The following is a 20,269-nucleotide window of genomic DNA, read 5'->3' on the forward strand; positions in this document are numbered from 1 at the left end:
TCGCCGGCTCTACTTCCTCGTTCCCTCGGAGAAGCGAAGCTCCGCCGCCTCCCCGTCGCCCATCGCCATTACCGCTCCAGACGAAGGTCTCCTCTCTTCCCTCTCCACCGTAGATCACCACCTAGTATCCCAACTCCAGATTGATGAGTTCCTTGCTGGATTTGTAGATCGACCTAACCGAACTCCTGCCTTTGTCGCTCAGGTCACGCCATGGACACGGAGGAGGACAAGGAGGAGAGCTCCAAGAAGAAGCTGAGGCAGGATAGCCCTCCAGCGACGGCGGCCAGCCTATTGACCGACGACCTCATCTTGGAGGTCCTCTCTCACCTCCCAGCCAGGTCCGTTCGCCGTTTCAAGTGCGTCTCTACGGCCTGGCGCGACCTCATTGCCGACCCCGCCCACCGCAAAAAGCTGCCTCAGACCCTTGCTGGCTTCCTGTACAATAAATACAAGCCGGGCGGCGCCCTAAGCGGACACTTTGCCAGCGTCTCAGGCGGCGCATTGCCGGTCGACCCTTCCCTCCATTTCCTGCAACCTAACAAGTTCAAGTATATCGCCCTTGAGGACACCTGCAATGGCCTTCTTCTCTGCGCCTGCTACAACAAGGAGACTCCTGACTCAGATAAGGATGAATACCGTCATGTCGTGTGCAATCCTGCCACGGAAAGGTGGATCGAGCTGCCCCCTCCACCTCAGGCTATGGCAACCAGATTTTACAGTACCACACGTCTGGCTTTCGATCCGGCAGTTTCGTCCCATTTCCACGTTCTTCAATTTTGGCAGACCATTTCGGGTGTGGAAAATTGTGCCAGAGGAGTGGACATCTTCTCGTCGCAAACTGGAGCCTGGATTCATAGAGACAGTGAGTTGTTTGACAAAATTAAATTGTTCCGTCGGACTAGGAGCGTCTTCTTTGGTGGCATGCTGCACCTGGTTGGCAGGCTGAACACCATAAACATCGACAAAGAATCTGCCCTGATGGTGCTGGTCCAGGTGGACATGGAGGGGAAGGCGTGGAAGACTATCCATCTACCCATTGGCTCTAGTTTTGAAGCAATTGGATTATCACAGGGGTGCTTGTACTATGCTGGTACTACAACCCAAACTCATATCAGTAAGAAGAATACTGTTCAAGCTACCAAGATAACACTCTGGTGCCTTGAGAATCATGATAGTAAAGAGTGGGTCTTGAAGCATAGCGCCAGCATTAATGATCCCTTGGGCATAATCTGGGTGGAGTTCAGGGTGTTCGCAATTCATCCAGATTGCAGTACCGTTTTTTTGGTTCCCATTGGAGGTGATATGTTGGCGTATGATATGCAGCATCAGAAATTTGTCGATATCCTTAATCTTGAGAAAGACAATGTTCGAGTATATCTACCTTATGTTCCTCTGTTCTCAGAGGCATTAGCAGATGCCGACGGGCAGTAGTGTTACCTACGAATAACCCCTATATATACTTCCTGTGAAGGTTTATCTGTCTGTAGGCTCTTCTGGATCTACTTGAATTATGTTGTTCAATTTGCTGGCACAGAAACAGCTCCTAGCTTTATTATCAGTTGGGAGCCATGCCTGGTCACTCAACAGATTAAGCATATCATTATTTTTAAAGGGCATGGTTACTACTGTTTGTGTTTGTCTAGCTGTTGTTCTAGACACAATTAGTTATGTGAGGCTAAATTATGCTGTAACTTGGCTCTCTTGGCCATAATATCGAATGGTTATGATTAATTTAAATCCTAATGTTAGCGAGTGCAACATGTCAAACTGTCAAGTGTACTGAAAGGTTCAGTAGGACTGGTTATTTTTGTGATGTCTATTGCATCTTATTCCTATTGTGTTTTGGTAAGGTACTTTGTTTGAGCAATCTCTTATTGTTCATGTTTGCTGTAATTAGTGAATTTGATGAATTCAGTCGAGTTTCAGCAACCTGGTCTCTTAACCTTAAGAGACTGAAATGAACATGAAATATAGGTTTGTGTTTCAGATATAAAAAAAGGGGTATTAGAAGGAGCCAGGACAGGGCATTTGTATGTGCTAGGGAAGTAGTAGATGCCATCTTCAGGACAATAACATGTACTCTTGTATGTCTGTTTGTTTGCTTCAGGGCTTCAGGCACTTGCTGTTATGCAGTTGTGCGCTCTAACAGGTCTCATGGGCATCTAACCAGGGGGAAAAACGCATCTAGGAGAAATTTAGTGTACCAATGGCTGGTGCCAAAACTTCTTTTCTTTTATTCTATTTTATTTCTGACACAGAAGCTGGTCAAAAACTATGATATTCACACTGATTTAACTATGGACAATGAAGAATATACAATGATTTTTCCTGAATAAAAAATGATTTTGACTGAATCTATGTGTGTTAGAGGTGAGCGTTCTCCACTTTTACTACCAGAATTTGACATTTTGTTACACACTGACAACGCTTGAAATTTGATTCACTTCAACCATGTTCTGAAGTACAAGTTCAATGCGCGCACGCTTAGATCTGTGCAAAGAAATCATGGCCTCATTGGCTTAAGGGTGAGATTTGTAACCTAATATTTTCCATAGTGACAATATATATTTATTTAATTCAAAATTTAGTTTAGAAGGATTGCTTAGATGTTACACCGAGCATTACTGAATGCCAAGAGATGCACTACATTAGCTAACAGGTGATTCGTTCATATATATTTTGTGTACCTATTATTTGTGTGAGATCCAACACTTTGAGTAATTATTCTATTTTGATCATCAGATTCGTAGAATTTCTCGGTGGATTAGTTTGATCAGAACAAACAAGTAGAGTATTGTTAGAATATATTAAATAATTTGTTTTTCAATAAAGAAAGTTTGATAAAAAATGTGGTCGTGCATGGGAGCGGCGTACACTGAAAATATAATAAAATACATAGTAGGTTTGTCTCTACAGCTACAAAACCCTTATAATCAGCCACCACAGCTGGTATCATTGTAGGAACGAGGAAAGGAAGGCATGCCCATTTCAATGAGATGGCGACGTTAAGTTGAAGAAATATTGATACTAAAGAACAAGATAGAATTCACCGAGAACTTTTACAGTACTCCCTGGGCCTGTCTAAATTTGGATGTATCTAAACATTAAATAGTATCTAGATGCATCTGAATTTTGGGAAACCTCTGACATGTTTCATGGACGGAGGGAGTAATAAATTTATTTCACCAGCAGTAATGAAATCCTGTCAACTGCACCACGAAGGTAGACGTTCAGATTATACTCCAAAACGATCGGTGAAAATAATGGTGAATCTTTAGAATTGTGGATTGTCATTGGGGTGCTTGTACTATGATAGATTGCTAGTACAACCCAAGCTCATATCAACAGTAGCAAGAACGTTGCCATAGCTACAAAGATCACTCTCGTGCCTTGAGAATTATGATAGTAAGGAGTGGGTTTTGAAGCATAGTGCGAGCAATGATGAGCCCTTGGGCACAACCAGGGTGCAGCGGAGGGTGTTCGCAATTCATCCAGATTGCGAGACTGTTTTGTTTTTTGTTTCCTTTGGAGGTAACAGCTTGGCATCATACGATATGCAGCATCAGAAATTTGTCCATATCCTTAATCTTGAGAAAGGCAATTATCAGAGATATCTACCTTATGTTCCCTTGTTCTCAGAGGTATTAGCAGTTGCAGATGGGCAGTAGTGTTACCTTCAAACCACCCCTATGCTTCCTCTGAAAATTGATTAGTCTGTAGGCTGAATCATTTGTCCGTGCACTTCGGCATGTACTCGAATTATGTTGTTCAGTTTGTTGTTGCTGACACAACTGCTAGCTTTATTTTCATTTGGGAGCCATGCCTGGTCACCCAAAATATAAGTGTATCTTTATTTTCAAAAAACATGGTTAGTATTCTTTTTGTTTGTCTAGCTGTTGTTCTAGACACAGTTAGCTCTGAGTCTAAGTTATGCTGTAACTTGGCCCTTTTGGCCATAATATCGAATGACCATGATTATCTGAAATCCTAATATTAGCTAGTGCAACATGTCAAATTGTTAAGTTACTGAAAGTTTCATTCGGACTTGTGATTGGTGCGGTGTCTATTTCATCTTATTCCTACAGTACTTTTGGTAAGGTATTTACTTTCAGCAAGATCTTTCTGTTCATGTTTTCTGCAATTGATGAATTCAGCTCAACTTTGGCAACCTGGACCTTACAAGACTGAAATGGGCAGGACAGGTAGGCTTGTGCTTCAGGTATAAAAAAAGGGTATTAGCAGAAACCAGGGCAGGCATTTGTATCTGAAATGGATGTACTCGTGTAGGTTTGTTTGTTGGTTCAGGTTTCAGGCAGTTAGGAATTATGCAGGTGTGCGATCTAATTGTCATAGATAGAAAGCCTTGTGGGCATGTGATAAGGGAAGTACATGCCTGGCAAAAAAAGGTGGTGCGCCAGCAGCCAGCAAGGATGGTCAGTCGATTCAAATGTACAACCAAAAAAATGTGGTGCGCCGATCTCGTTGCTGCACAATTGCTGGTACACAAACTTCTTTATTTCATTTTTGATGCAGAAGCTGGTAAAAAAACCTGATGATGGTCATACAAACTCAACTATATATGAACATCAAGCGGCATGCTTGACTAGCACCCACAACCAACACAAACATACAAAAAGACTCAACTATGAATAATTGGGTGATTTCAATTATTTTGCCTGGATATGCTTGTTTTACAGGTACTGTTGCTAACAAAATTTGACATTTTGACACACACGTTGGTTCACTTCAACAATTTTGACACACACCTTGCTCACTGTTATTTTTTCTGATGATTTTTGTGGGCATAGAAATAAATGGGCATGTCCCAACCGTGTTTAAGCTTATGCAGAGCAAGTTCGATCCGCAAAGTTCCAACACGCATGCCTAGATCTGTAACTGACCCAACGACATAGACATTTGTCTGAATCAACGCCTTGTCTGCTCCGGATTGAGATTTGTAACGTCTTCTTTTCGTCATGGTGATCATTGTTATATATTTTTATTAAATTCAAGGTAGTATTAATTTAGAAGAACTGTTTAGTGGGATTGAAGTAGGCGGCGAGGTTAAGTTGAAGAAATATTGAAGCTTTGTAATAAGTTCATTTCACCAGTACTAATGAACCCTTATCTTCTGCACCGCAAAAGGTAGCAAAAAAATGTAGCTGTGTATGTTTCAGATTATATTTCGAAATGAGATAATGGTGAATCTCTACAAAAATAAAAATAAAGCACAATCTGTGTTCGGTTAAGCGCGACTGCAGCAGCATACGGTGACATTCGCGCAATTACATGCAGCCAGGTGGAACAAAATTGTTGGGGCATCCGCCCACTTCCGTCAAAGACTGAACGAAGCAGCCATACCAAAACCCTTCGGTGCCTTCGAACCTGCAGACTAGCAGAGCTCCAAAGAAGCTCCAAGAAATGCGAAAAATTCTTTTGGATCATGGGCATCTCAGTGTATTAAAAAATTCGAAAATTATATTTATACATTTCAAAAAATTATGTATAGTAAAATTTTAAAAGTACCCAATGATGTATTCCACTAACGTATAAAATCTCAATTATAAATGTTTTGTTTTCTGAGCTACACAAAAATGACAAATTCTGATTTTTTTTTTTGGAGATTTGAATCACCATACTCAGATCCACATATTTGTTATTTTTGTGCAGCAGAAAATACACATTATTTATAGTTGAAAATTTACACGTTTGTGGGATACAATACTGACTACATCATGATTTATTTTCAGATTTTTCTAAAACTTAAAAATATAATTTTTAATTACTTTTCTGAAAAGGGACCACTGGAGCTCATGTGCACCAAAGAAATAGTTCTACCTCTTTATACTTCATATTCAGATTTGGCACATTGGCTGGTTCTCTCCATTTTTTGTACACATGCAGTACCATGAATGTTTTGCGTCAGCCGCAGTACGGGTAATCTTCTTCAGCTCATCAGCTGTGTACTGATTTTGTATCTGTCTGCAACTCTCTCTGTGTGAATTGTTGTTTGACTGACAGAAATATGGCACGGCGACGATCGCATGGCTGAAAGGTTGATGTTGTTTCACTGTCTTGGGGAGTGTGATCGTGTGACCACGATGCCAGATTGGTTGGGCTGATCCGCTCCCCCCGCTCCCCGAAAGAAAACCCTAGCTCCCACCCCCGTTCCCCCTCCTCCACCGCCGCTGGAGGTCTCGCCGGACAAAGCCCGGGCGGCGACGGCGGCGGCGGGGCCTCTCCCTCGTGCGGTGGTGGCCTCTGAAAGAGTTTGAGGCTAGGGAAGAGATTGGGAAGGATTGCACACCTCATACGGGTGGCTTCATCTCCATATATATATGTCAAAGATTTACAACGTACAAGGAAAGGTTAGGTGGGATATTGTCTTGATTAGCAAGACACCTAAACCGGTTATAGAATCAATCTAAACAAGGCTAGAGATATGTACGTATCTAAACTATCCAAAGTCTATCACCCTCCCTCAATCTCAACCGGCTCAATGAGGCTGAGATTGCGCTTACAATGCTGATACAAAGGTAAAGGCAAAGGCTTTGTGAAGATGTCAGCCAACTGATCCTTCGAGGAGATGAAGCGAATCTGAAGTTGCTTCCGAGACACACGTTCGCGAACAAAATGGAAATCCACTTCGATGTGCTTGGTCCTTGCATGAAAGACTGGATTCGACGAGAGATATGTTGCGCCAATGTTGTCACACCACAAAATCGGGGATTGAACTTGTGACACACGGAGTTCCCGTAACAGGGACTGAATCCAGATGATCTCAGCTGTGGCATTAGCAAGAGCTTTGTACTCAGACTCCGTACTCGAGCGAGAAACTGTGGCTTGCTTGCGAGCACTCCAGGCGATCAGATTACCCCCATAGAATATAGCATGTCCCCCGGTTGATCGCCGATCTTCCACACTGCCAGCCCAGTCAGCATCAGAGAAGGCAGAAAGTAACGTGGAGGGAGAAGCCTGAAGCCGAAGACCACCATCAATAGTGTGACGCACATAACGGAGAATCAGTTTCACCGCGGACCAATGAGAACTGCGAGGCTCATGCAGATACTGGCACACCTTATTGACAACAAAGGAGAGATTAGGACGTGTAAGGGTGAGGTACTGAAGACCACCAACTAGACTGCGATATCTGGTAGCTTCATCCGGAGAGGGAACATCACCATCAGTACTGCAGAGGCGCTCAGAAGCTGCCATGGGAGTATGAGCTGGACTACACTTGAGCATACCGGCACGAGCAAGAAGATCAAGAGCATACTTGCGCTGCCGAAGAAGAAGAGTCCCAGAAGTGCGAGAGTCAACCTCAATGCCCAGAAAGTAGTGTAGAAGTCCAAGGTCTTTAACAGAAAACTCAGACCGTAGCTCACCAATCAATCTCGGAATAGCAGCCGCGGACGAACTGATGACTATGATATCATCTACATAGACGAGCAGATAGACTGTAATCTCCGGCCGATGTAGAATAAACAAGGAAGTATCAGCCGTCGAAGGAGAGAAACCAAGTGTCCCAAGAACAGAGCTAAGGCGTGCATGCCAAGCACGAGGCGCCTGTTTGAGGCCATAGAGAGACTTGATCAGTCGACAGTAATGCGAAGGATGAGCAGAATCCGTGAAACCAGGCGGCTGCTTCATATATACTTCTTCATCAAGAACCCCATTAAGAAAAGCATTCTGGATGTCAAGCTGTCGAAGAAGCCAACAACGAGCAAGAGCCAAGGACAGGAGCAGACGAATGGTGGCAGGCTTGACCACAGGACTAAAAGTCTCATCAAAGTCAAGACCATGCCGCTGCTTGAAACCTTTGGCGATGAGACGCGCTTTGTAGCGCTCCACTGTACCATCAGAATGCATATTGACTTTGAATACCCAGCGAGAGTCAATCAGATTTACACCAGGAACAGGGGGAACTAACTGCCAGGTACCATTGCGCAACAGGGAAGAATATTCTTCCTCCATGGCTGCTCTCCAATGAGGAACATGAAATGCTGCATGATGATCTCGTGGGACAGCAGTAGCAGCAGAAGCCAAACAGACTGCGCTCCAGGCGATGGTGCCATCCGTCCGCTGCTTCGGCTGGGAGATACCACGGCGAAGCCGCGTGGCTGGGCCGGCGGGAGCAGCGATCTCGACAGCAGGCGGCCCAGCAGCAGGAGTCGTGGAGGGGCCTGGCGCAGGGCCGGGGCTCGGAGAGCCTGGCTCGGGCGGGGCTGATGCGGAGTCGGGCGACGCAGAGCCCGAGGCGGAGCCGGGAGCCGCTGCATGGCCCATGCGCGCGACGTGAGGACTCCCGTGATCGACGTGATCGTCGGGATCACGGCCAGCATCCTGTTCAGGAGTTAGAATCTCCAGCCGAGCAGCACACCCATGACCTGTACCATGATTAGCCAACAAAGGAGGAGCATATGCAATATCCATAAATTGGTCAGCAGAAAGTAAAGATGATTCTGTGGGTATGTGAGAAGATGTGGTGGGCATGTTTGCAAACGGAAAATACGACTCATCAAAGACAATGTCGCGCGAGATGTAGACCCTATTGGAGGGAACATGGAGACACTTGTAACCCTTGTGTAAGGAACTATAACCCAAGAACACACATTTTTTGGAACGGAATTCGAGCTTATGATTGTTGTAGGGACGGAGATGGGGCCAACAGGCGCAACCAAAGACCTTAAAGAAGGTATAGTCTGGAGTTTCATGCAACAGACGTTCTATAGGTGGCTGCATATTAGTGGTGCGACTAGGTAGTCTGTTGATGAGAAAGCATGCAGTCGAGAAAGCATCACTCCAAAAGTGGAGAGGCAAGGATGCATGAGCAAGTAAAGTAAGCCCGGTTTCAACAATGTGTCTATGCTTGCGCTCAGCGGTACCGTTTTGTTGGTGTGTATGGGGGCAAGAGACTCGATGTGATATGCCAAGGCCCTGAAAGAAAGGGTGGAGTTTCTCATACTCGCCGCCCCAATCTATTTGTACATGCACAATTTTCCGATCAAGAAGACGCTCAACATGCTTTTGAAACTGAATAAACACATTGTAGACATCAGATTTATGCTTGAGTAGATAAAGCCAAGTAAAGCGACTGTAGGCATCAATAAAGCTCACATAAAATTTATAACCACTAATAGAAGTTCGGGCAGGGCCCCACACATCCGAGAAAATAAGCTCTAAGGGAGCTGTGGTTACACGGTTTGATAAAGAAAATGGCAATTGTGACTTTTGCCTTGCTGGCAAGCATCACAAACGGCTTTATTTGAACTCGACTCTAACGGTAACTCATGCTTATGGAGAACATGCTTGACGACGGGGGATGCAGGGTGGCCTAAGCGAGCATGCCACTGATCATGCGAGACGCGAATGCTGCTGAGTGCTTGCTTGATGATAGGAGCCTGAATTTGGTAGAGACCACCACGGCATCGACCTCTAAGCAGAATTTCCCTCGTGGCCCGGTCCTTAACAAAAAGATCATATGGGTGAAGTTCAACGAAAACAGGATTATCATGTGTAAGTCTACTCATTGAAAGAAGATTACGAGTAACATGAGGAACATGAAGAATGCTATTGAGTTTAAGTGGTTGTGATGATGGAGTAGGAAGCAATGCGTGACCAATATTATGGATATTCGTACCTTTGCCATTGGCGGCATGAACTTGGTCTTGGCCACGGTAAGGTTCCTTGGTGGTCAGCTTCTCCAACTCGTGAGTGAGATGATGGGTAGCGCCTGAATCAGCGTACCATGCTGGATCCACCGGGTATGATGTGGTGGCACCTCCTCCACCTCCATTGCCGGTTGCCGCCATGGCCATGGCGAGCTGTTTCTCGATGTCGCGGCCGTCATTGCCCATGTTGACGTAGTCGCGGTTGAACCGCTTGTAGCAGCGCGAGGCGATGTGCCCCACGGTGTCGCAGAGTTGGCACGTAGGGCGAGAGCGCCCGTCGCGACCACGGCTGTCGCGGTTGTCGCGGCTGTCGCGACTGTCACGGCCACGGTTGTCGCGGCCACCGCCTGTACTGTCGCCGCCTGAGTAGGTGGATGGCGCCGAACTCATCTGAGTGGGCGCGAAAGGCGAAGGGGCCGGTGCACGATAGGGGCCGGCGCGCCCATAGGCTGCGACAGGGGCGCTACCAAAGGCGCCAAAGGCCACGGCGTGCTGATTCACCGTCAGATCGGCACGGCGCGCGGCTTGACGATGCTCGGTCGCCTGCAGCTGCGCAAAGAGGTCGCGGACGGGGATGGGCGTCGTGCGCACATTGATGACCTCGTACAGGGCGTCGTAGTCCGAGTCGAGGCCGGCCAGGAGGTAGGAGATGAATTCCTCGTCCCTCAGAGGTTGGCCGATGGACGCCAAGGTGTCTGCGAGGGCCTTCATGCGGTGGAAGTAGACGTTGATCGTCATGTCGTTCTTCTTGAGATCGGCCATCTGGGTGCGGATGCCGGTCGAGCGTGCGACCGACGTGGAGGCGAAGGCGCCGGCGAGCGTCTCCCACGCCTCGCGAGCAGTTTTGGCGAAAAGGACCATGCCGACCACGCCTTCGGTCATGGAGGACACGAATGCAGAGAGGATGCTCTGATCGGTCTGCACCCATCGCCCAAAAGCTGGATTAGCCTGCTGGGTCGTCGTCTCGCCGGTGGTGACGGTGATCTCCTCTGCGGGGCACGGATTAGATCCGTCCACGTACCCCATCAGGAGATGGCTCCTCAAGAGAGGGCCGACTTGGGCGCGCCAGAAGAGATAGTTCTCTCCCGAGAGCTTGACGGTGATGGAGGCGGCCAACGAGGCGGGCGTCGGCGTGGAGATGAAGGCGTCGGCCATGGTGCTGGGCGCGGTGTCATAGGTGGTGCTCTCTACGGTTGAAACCGACAGCGCAGATGAACTCATTGCGGAAGTGACGTGCGATTTAGGATCGCAGCTCTGATACCATATTAGATTGATGCACTAGCCAAGTTTTCCAAAAGTCCGAACTGTTGGAAAGGGCTAGGCTATATATATATTAACACTCCCCCTCACGTCTAGGCTGGACAAACGGAAAGACACTAGACGTGGAATAAACGGGAGGTTGCAACTATTTTTAGATTAAATAGTGCATAAGCCGGGGTTTGAATTTGAGACCTCCTGGCTCTGATACCATGAAAGAGTTTGAGGCTAGAGAAGAGATTGGGAAGGATTGCACACCTCATACGGGTGGCTTCATCTCCATATATATATGTCAAAGATTTACAACGTACAAGGAAAGGTTAGGTGGGATATTGTCTTGATTAGCAAGACACCTAAACCGGTTATAGAATCAATCTAAACAAGGCTAGAGATATGTACGTATCTAAACTATCCAAAGTCTATCAGCCTCCTCTTCCGGCGGCGGTGCGCGACGCATCGGCACTTGGGCGGCGAGGTGCTGCAGGAGTCTGTCATCTGATCTTTCATTGTAGTGACGGTTGCACTAGTAGTATCCAGTTTCTGGGAGATTCCCTGAACAGTCCCCCTAAGTTCATCGTCCTGAGTGCGGAATTCACGTCGCATATCATTATGAAGAGCTTCATACTCCCTCCATGTCATCACATTAGCGGCATCCTTGTTTTTCTGGTTAACAATTTTCTCATCACTAGAAGACATGGTTAGTAGGTTAGTGCACTAAAACAAATATATATGGTGGTACTCTCACAACTCACTCAAAACCGATAAGAAAAGGAAATCTTACCGCTCCAAAGTGAATTAGTATTGCTTACCACTTGTAGTGATGACTAGTGCACGGATGTAGCGAAGCGAATATCAAGGGTATACGAACAATCACATGACAAAACATGGTATATGTGGGGCTGTAGGTGGGCTACCTATTTGCACCAATAACAAGCTCTAGCGCTGACCGTAGACAACCAAAGATACTCACACAAGGCGATAAATGTGGCAATGCAACTATATGGATGAACGGTTGCAATGCACTCGAGAGACGCTAGCAAAGCTCAACGGAACAGGCACAAGATTGCTCAACTACGGGTGCAGTTAAAGAAAACTTAGGCCTTCACTTGATTCTACTAGCACTTCACTTTTATTTTTTGGAATTTTCTTTATATCACACGCAGCTATGTAGCTCTTTTTGCTTCTTTTCAATTTTCTCTTTTTTTTTGATTTTATGACTCAACTCCTTGATAACACGGCCAAAAGATAATGTAAAGCAACAAAACCCTATTGAGCAGCCAGTCGAGCGGTAAAACTAGTCTCTTCTGGGGAAGTTCCTAGTCACTTATATCGAAAGGTTGTGGCTATGGTTTGGACAAACACATTGTATGCTATGTGGACTCGGAGCAACAAAAACTGACTCTAGATGAAAGCGGAGACACAAACCCTAATAATACTAGATGGAAGAAAAAGATACGCAAAAATAACTACAAAAGCAACTAAAACTCGAAATTAGTGCAATCTAAGGCTATGGCAAACCCTAACCCTAATTTTTTTGTGGCTTTTTCTGGATAGGAAACACTCACAACTCAACTATGGGGTGGATTATGGATGGCTTACCGAGGAAACACTGAAATCTGATACCAAGATGATAAGGGGTGGCCCGATCTTCTTAGTAAGCAACAGTGGTGATGATGATCACGGGGTGAACACAGCGGAGATAACTTGATGAAGTGGATGATAACTTGTATGACGCAACGAGATCTCTCGATTGGTCCCTGTCGCCAATGCAAGAGCTCTCAACCCTGCAAGATATTCACAACTCCACACACTTGCGCACGTAGCCGCCGACCACGAAGCGGTAAGTTGCAACCTTCTAATTCCCAATGGAACAGCAGATCACACAAGACTTTCAGAATTACACCAAATCAAGGCAATATGGTGTAGGGATTCAATAGAGTTGCAAATCAATCAACTATGAACTAGGGTTTATCTTAAACGTGGTGTAAAGCTATTATGGGGGGCGTCCTGGGCACTTATATAGGGGTTCAGGACGACCTCAGGTCGAAAAACTACAAGAATAACCGACCCAGATCGGGATCTGGTCAAGACAGACTCGGACACGGCCGGCCTGGGGGCCGATCAACCGGGCCTGGGACCGGCCGGTCCGGTTTGGACCGGGCCAGGGACCGGGTGGCAACCGGGCAGAGCGTCCAGGCTTACTGGATAGTGCCCGGTTGGCACAAGTGGGAAATCCGGTCGGCGCCGGGATGGTCCGGCGTGGCACCCGGTTGACCGGGTCTGGGACCGGGCGCGCCGGTGTGGCGGCCGGTCAGACCGGATCTGGCACCGACCTGAACTTGATATTCTTCCTGCGTGCATGCCTCCCTCTCCTCCCTCGCGCTTCCATGGGATGTCTTCACGTCCAGCTTCATGGTCAGCTTCACGTCTAGCTTCTTGTCCAGCTGCTCCTCTCCTGCTCGTGCGATGCTTGCTCCCTCCTCATACCTGATCATACATAAGTAATAGGACTTAGGCAGTATAAAGTTCTCATCGATCAAAGCATCACTTAGGAACAAATTCACCTGTTGTTTAAGTAGCTTCGCACGAGCTCGTGTCATTGGTCCAATCCTGACTTCATTGGACTTGAGCTTTACAGCAGCATCGTCTTCATCTTGCAATGACAGAGGTAGTAGTGTAGTAGGGATGTCCTCATCACGGTCAAACTAAGTCAGCTGGCCCGACCCGCAAACTAAATGGGCCGGCCCGCTTAAGGCGTGGCAGGCCTTGTGTGGGCCTACCATCTACCACGGGGTTTCCGCCGGTTAACGGCGTTAACTGACAGTTGGTATTTAATTCCTGGGAGCCACAAAACATCATTTTTCGTATTTTATTTGTTTCATGACTTTCTGGATCGCAAAAATTCAAGGGAAAAATACCTGATCAGTTTTTCACCCGAAGAAAGGTCGTGAGCGAAAGAATCACGCGAGAGGGGCCACAAGGTGCGAACGGCACCAGGTGGCACGGCCAGGAAGTCAGGTCGCGCCACCCATGCCCGTTTGCACCTCGGGCATCGTTTTGGCCCCCCTTTTATCCCAAACGCTCCATTTCGCCTAAAAATCTAAGCCATATTTTTCCCGAGATTTATTGAGGTGGCGGCGAAGGTGAAAGTCCTCTCCTACTCCGAGAGAGGGTAGATCATGTTGCACCGATGTCTACGGTGAAGGGGAAATCGATGCCATCGATATCCCCACTCCTCCTTGGCTTGGGCGAGGAGGCACCTCCATCAACATCTTCACCAGCACCATCATCACCACCATCTCCATCTACGAGATCGATGTCATCCCCCCTCATAGTTTGTGTTGAATTGAACCCCGGATATTGTTTTTAGTGCTATTGCATGTTCGTGATTGATACTTTGTCATTATTTGGTGTGGATATTATATATTCAGATTGTGTTGGAACCATTATGCTTCTAGTCCATATCATGTTTGACACTTGTGAGTAGTTCCCCACGTCCCCGAGGGCGTATGATGATCTGGCTATGATTCTATATGATGTGCAATGAGTTATTGGTCAAGTTTTCTATCTTTTATGTTGTTCTATGAAGGTATTTTACGAACATCGACTGCATATTACTTCACCTATATGGGGTCATAGGGCTTCGCTTTTATGTAAGGCATTAGTGTTTGAGGGGTCGGAATGACAAAAACCGTCTTCCAACACTATGGGTTGCATTATAGGGGTTTACGTCGGGGACCCTAAATCTTATGGCTATGATGGGACATTTATGTCTTAAAATTCCAATACTTGCACAAGAAAATGGCTCTAGGACCCGTCATAAGGCGTGTATTTGCACATGCTTATGGCTACACCTAACTAAGGCTCCACCCCTAATTGAATAAAGCTTAATTGACAAAATATTTACCATGTTGTTTAGAACTCAGATGCTAGTGAATCCATACCACCCTCTAGAACTTTAGTCTCATATAAGCACACACACTTGAGCTTGTCCTCTTGCTGCATAGAGGATTGGGCTTTTCTCTCATCGAGAGCATTTACTTATTTGCTATTTACTTTTCGCACTTTATTTTTATTGCGAACTATATACCTAAAACACCAAAACCGTTACTTTAGTATTGCTATTTCTTGTTATTTATGCTAATCAATACCTTCAACTCCTCGTGGGTTTGACAATATTTCTATTTGAAAAGTACTACAATTGATCTCCTGCATTTGGGAGCCATCACATATACGATCTGCTGCGAGTGAATTTTGCAATCAAGGATAAGCTTAAGAGGATCAGGGCTATTTGTGATGAGTGATGAATGTGCCGTAGATGTAGTGTAGGAGATTATGCTAATGGTTGAGCTAGGTAGAATTTGTAATGTATCATAAGTAGCATTTGCAATGTACACTAGCCTGCATTTGTAATGTACCCTAAGTACCATTAGTAATATACTCTATTTGAATTGGTACTTGTGTTGTTTGTTATTGAACTGGGCCGATGATTATAACCAGGATCATAGTATGGGGAGATGATTGGTCAGAACCTATGGCATGACTGAACAAGACCATGCCATTGGTTCTGATCAAACATCTCCTCCATATGTCCTCATGTTATGAAGCCTATGATACCTTGCTTTGCATGTTTCTGCTTCTTCAGATCTGCACTGGCCAATGATTCAATAATGGCACAACGGAAGGCAAGATGCTGTCCTCAAACTTAGTTGTGTGTGCCATATTTCTTGCACACTAGACTTAGTTTGTGGATAGTCCATTTGCCTGCCGTGTGACCCAATGTATGCGGCCTCTTTTTGGGTTGTCGTCTGCATTGGCCAATGATTCAACAATGGCACAATGGAAGGCAATATGCTGCCTTCAAACTTAGTCGTTGATACGTCTCCGACGTATCGATAATTTCTTATGTTCCATGCCACATTATTGATAATATCTACATGTTTTATGCATACTTTATGTCGTATTTATGCATTTTCCGGCACTAACCTATTAACGAGATGCCGAAGAGCCAGCTTGTTGTTTTCTCGCTGTTTTTGGTTTCGTAAATCCTAGTAAGGAAATATTCTCGAATTGGACGAAATCAACGCCCAGGGGCCTATTTTGCCACGAAGCTTCCAGAAGACCAAAGAGAAGACGAAGTGGGGCCACGGGGCGCCGCCACACTAGGGCGGCGCGGCCCAAGGGGGGCCGCGCGGCCCTAGCGTGTGGGGCCCCCGTGACGCCCTTTGACCTGCCCTTCCGCCTACTTAAAGCCTCCGTCGCGAAACCCCCAGTACCGAGAGCCACGATACGGAAAACCTTCCAGAGACGCCGCCGCCGCCAATCCCATCTCGGGGGTTCGGGAGATCGCCTCCGGCACCCCGCCGGAGAGGGGAATCATCTCCCGGAGGACTCTTCACCGCCATGGTCGCCTCCGGAGTGATGAGTGAGTAGTTCACCCCTGGACTATGGGTCCATAGCGAGTAGCTAGATGGTTGTCTTCTCCTCATTGTGCTTCATTGTCGGATCTTGTGAGCTGCCTAACATGATCAAGATCATCTATCCGTAATGTTATATGTTGTGTTTGTCGGGATCCGATGGATAGAGAATACTATGTTATGTTGATTATCAATCTATTACCTATGTGTTGTTTATGATCTTGCATGCTCTCCGTTATTAGTAGAGGCTCGGCCAAGTTTTTACTCTTAACTCCAAGAGGGAGTATTTATGCTCGATAGTGGGTTCATGCCTCCATTAAATCTGGGACAAGTGATGGAAAGTTCTAAGGTTGTGGATGTGTTGTTGCCACTAGGGATAAAACATTGATGCTATGTCCGAGGATGTAGTTATTGATTACATTACGCACCATACTTAATGCAATTGTCTCGTTGTTTGCAACTTAATACCGGAAGGGGTTCGGATGATAACCTGAAGGTGGACTTTTTAGGCATAGATGCATGCTGGATAGCGGTCTATGTACTTTGTCGTAATGCTCAATTAAATCTCACAATACTCATCATATCATGTATGTGCATGGTCATGCCCTCTCTATTTGTCAATTGCCCGACTGTAATTTCTTCATCCAACATGCTATTTATCTTATGGGAGGACACCTCTAGTGAACTGTGGACCCCGGTCCATTCTTTTACATCGAATACAATCTACTGCAATACTTGTTCTACTGTTTTCTGCAAACAATCATCATCCACACTATACAGCTAATCCTTTGTTACAGCAGAAGCCGGTGAGATTGACAACCTCACCGTTACGTTGGGGCAAAGTACTTTGGTTGTGTTGTGCAGGTTCCACGTTGGCGCCGAATCCCCGGTGTTGCGCCGCACTACATCTCGCCGCCATCAACCTTCAACGTGCTTCTTGGCTCCTCCTGGTTCGATAAACCTTGGTTTCTTTCTGAGGGAAAACTTGCTACTGTGTGCATCATACCTTCCTCTTGGGGTTCCCAACGGACGTGTTAATTACGCGCAATCAAGCTCTTTTTCTGGCGCCGTTGCCGGGAGATCAAGACACGCTGCAAGGGGAGTCTCCACAATCCAATCTCTTTACTTTGTTTTTGTCTTGCTTTATTTTATTTACTACTTTGTTTGCTGCATTATATCAAAACACAAAAAAAATAGTTGCTAGCTTTACTTTATTTACTGTCTTGCACTCTATATCAAAAACACAAAAAATTAGTTACTTGCATTTATTTTATCTAGTTTGCTTTATTTACTACTGCTAAAATGGCTACTCCTGAAAATACTAAGTTGTGTGACTTCACAACCACAAATAATAATGATTTCTTGTGCACACCTATTGCTCCACCTGCTACTACAGCAGAATTCTTTGAAATTAAACCTCGCTTTACTCGAATCTTGTTATGCGAGAGCAATTTTCCGGTGTTAGTTCCGATGATGCTCGCTGCCCATCTCAATAATTTTGTTGAATTTTGTGAAATGCAAAAGTATAAAGATGTAGATGGTGACATTATAAAATTAAAATTGTTTCCTTTCTCATTAAGAGGAAGAGCTAAAGATTGGTTGCTATCTCTCGCCTAAGAATAGTATTGATTCATGGACTAAATGCAAGGATGCTTTTATTGGTAGATATTATCCCCCTGCTAAAATTATATCTTTGAGGAGTAGTATAATGAATTTTAAACAATTGGATAATGAGCATGTTGCACAAGCTTGGGAAAGAATGAAATCTTTGGTTAAAAATTGCCCAACCCATGGATCGACTACTTGGATGATCATCCAAACCTTTTATGCAGATCGAACTTTTCTTCGCGGAACCTATTGGATTCAGCTGCTGGAGGTACCTTTATGTCCATCACTCTTGGTGAAGCAACAAAGCTTCTTGATAATATGATGATTAATTACTCTGAATGGCACACGGAAAGAGCTCCACAAGGTAAGAAGGTAAATTCTGTCGAAGAAACCTCTTCCTTGAGTGATAAGATTGATGCTATTATGTCTATGCTTGTTGATGATAGGACTTATGTTGATCCTAATAATGTTCCTTTAGCTTCATTGGTTGCCCAAGAAGAACATGTTGATGTGAACTTCATTAAAAATAATAATTTCAACAACAATGCTTATCGGAACAATTCTAGTAATAACTATAGGCCATATCCTTATAATAATGGTAATGGTTATGGTAATTATTATGGGAATTCTTACAACAATAATAGGAACACACCCCCTGGACTTGAAGCTATGCTTAAAGAATTTATTAGTACACAAACCGCTTTTAACAAATCTGTTGAGGAAAAGCTCAATAAAATTGATATTCTCGCTTCTAAGGTTGATAGTCTTGCCTCCGATGTTGATCTTTTGAAATCGAAAGTTATGCCTAATAAGGATATTGAAAATAAAATTGTTACTACAGCAAATGCCATCCAAGTTAGAATTAATGAGAATATAAGATTGATGGCCGAATTGCATGCTAGGTGGGAAAGAGAAGAAAATGAAAAACTTGCTAAAGAGAATAATGTAGCTAAAGTTTGGACTATTACCACCACTAGCAATGCTAATGCTCCACATGTTGCTGAACCTCCTACTAATAATGGTAAAATAATTGGTGTTGGCAATGTTACTACTCCTAGTGCAAAGCGTGCAAAATTGCCTGAAACTGCTGAAACTGCCTGTGATAAAACTGCTGAAATTTTTCCAACATTGGGGATGATGATCTCATTGCTTTAGATTATAATGGTTTGGATTTTGATGATTGCCACATCTCTGAAGTTATAAAGTTCTTACAAGAACTTGCTAAGAGTCCTAATGCTAGTGCTATAAATTTGGCTTTCACAAAACATATTACAAATGCTCTCATAAAAGCTAGAGAAGAGAAACTAGAACGCGAAGCTTCTATTACTAGGAAGCTAGAGGATGGTTGGGAGCCCATCATTAAGATGAAGGTCAATGACTTTGATTGTAATGCTTTATGTGATCTTGGTGCAAGTATTTCCGTTATGCCTAAGAAAATTTATAATATGCTTGACTTGCCACCATTGAAAAATTGTTATTTGGATGTTAATCTTGTTGATAATGCTATAAAGAAACCTTTGGGGAGAATTGATAATGTTCGCATTACCGTTAACAATAACCTTGTCCCCGTTGATTTTGTTGTCTTGGATATTGAATGCAATGCATCTTGTCCCATTATATTGGGAAGACCTTTTCTTCGAACTGTTGGAGCTATCATTGATATGAAGGAAGGTAATATTAAATATCAATTTCCTCTCAAGAAAGGTATGGAACACTTCCCTAGAAAGAGAATGAAGTTACCTTTTGATTCTATTATTATAACAAGTTATGATGTTGATACTTCGTCTCTTGATAACACTTGATATACACTTTTCGCGCCTAGCCGAAAGGCGTTAAAGAAAAGCGCTTATGGGAGACAACCCATGTTTTTACTACAGTACTTTTATTTTATATTTGAGTCTTGGAAGTTGTTTACTACTGTAGCAACCTCTCCTTATCTTAGTTTTATGCATTGTTGTGCCAAGTAAAGTCGTTGATAGTAAGGTTCATACTAGATTTGGATTACTGCGCGTAAACAGCATTTCTTTGCCGTCACGAATTTCGACCTGCCTCTCTCGTAGGTAGCTCAGAAAAATATGCCAATTTACGTGCGTGATCCTCGGATATGTACGCAACTTTCATTCAATTTGGGCATTTTCATTTGAGCAATTCTGGTGCCTCAATAAAATCCGTCTTTACGGACTGTTCTGTTTTGACAGATTCTGCCTTTTATTTCGCATTGCCTCTTTTGCTATGATGGATGAATTTCTTTGTACCATTAATGTCCAGTAGCTTTGTGCAATGTCCAGAAGTGTTAAGAATGATTATTTCACCTCT

The 20,269-nt window shown here is 44.7% G+C and overlaps 1 protein-coding gene across 1 annotated transcript; it reads left to right on the forward strand.

The window, feature by feature from the left end:
* Positions 1-1,760, forward strand: LOC124700343 (putative F-box protein At1g47790). Its single transcript, XM_047232487.1, has 2 exons — positions 1-86; positions 203-1,760. The coding sequence occupies exon 2, from the start codon at positions 211-213 to the stop codon at positions 1,429-1,431; it is 1,221 nt and encodes a 406-aa protein (XP_047088443.1). The 5' UTR covers positions 1-86; positions 203-210; the 3' UTR covers positions 1,432-1,760.
* Positions 1,761-20,269: the final 18,509 nt, after the last annotated feature.

This window comes from Lolium rigidum, chromosome 3, assembly GCF_022539505.1.
Source record: "Lolium rigidum isolate FL_2022 chromosome 3, APGP_CSIRO_Lrig_0.1, whole genome shotgun sequence".
NCBI lineage: Eukaryota > Viridiplantae > Streptophyta > Magnoliopsida > Poales > Poaceae > Lolium > Lolium rigidum.

Coding starts and splice junctions, on each gene's coding strand:
- LOC124700343 (XM_047232487.1), top strand. CDS start 211: ATGGACACGGAGGAGGACAAGGAGGAGAGCTCCAAGAAGAAGCTGAGG.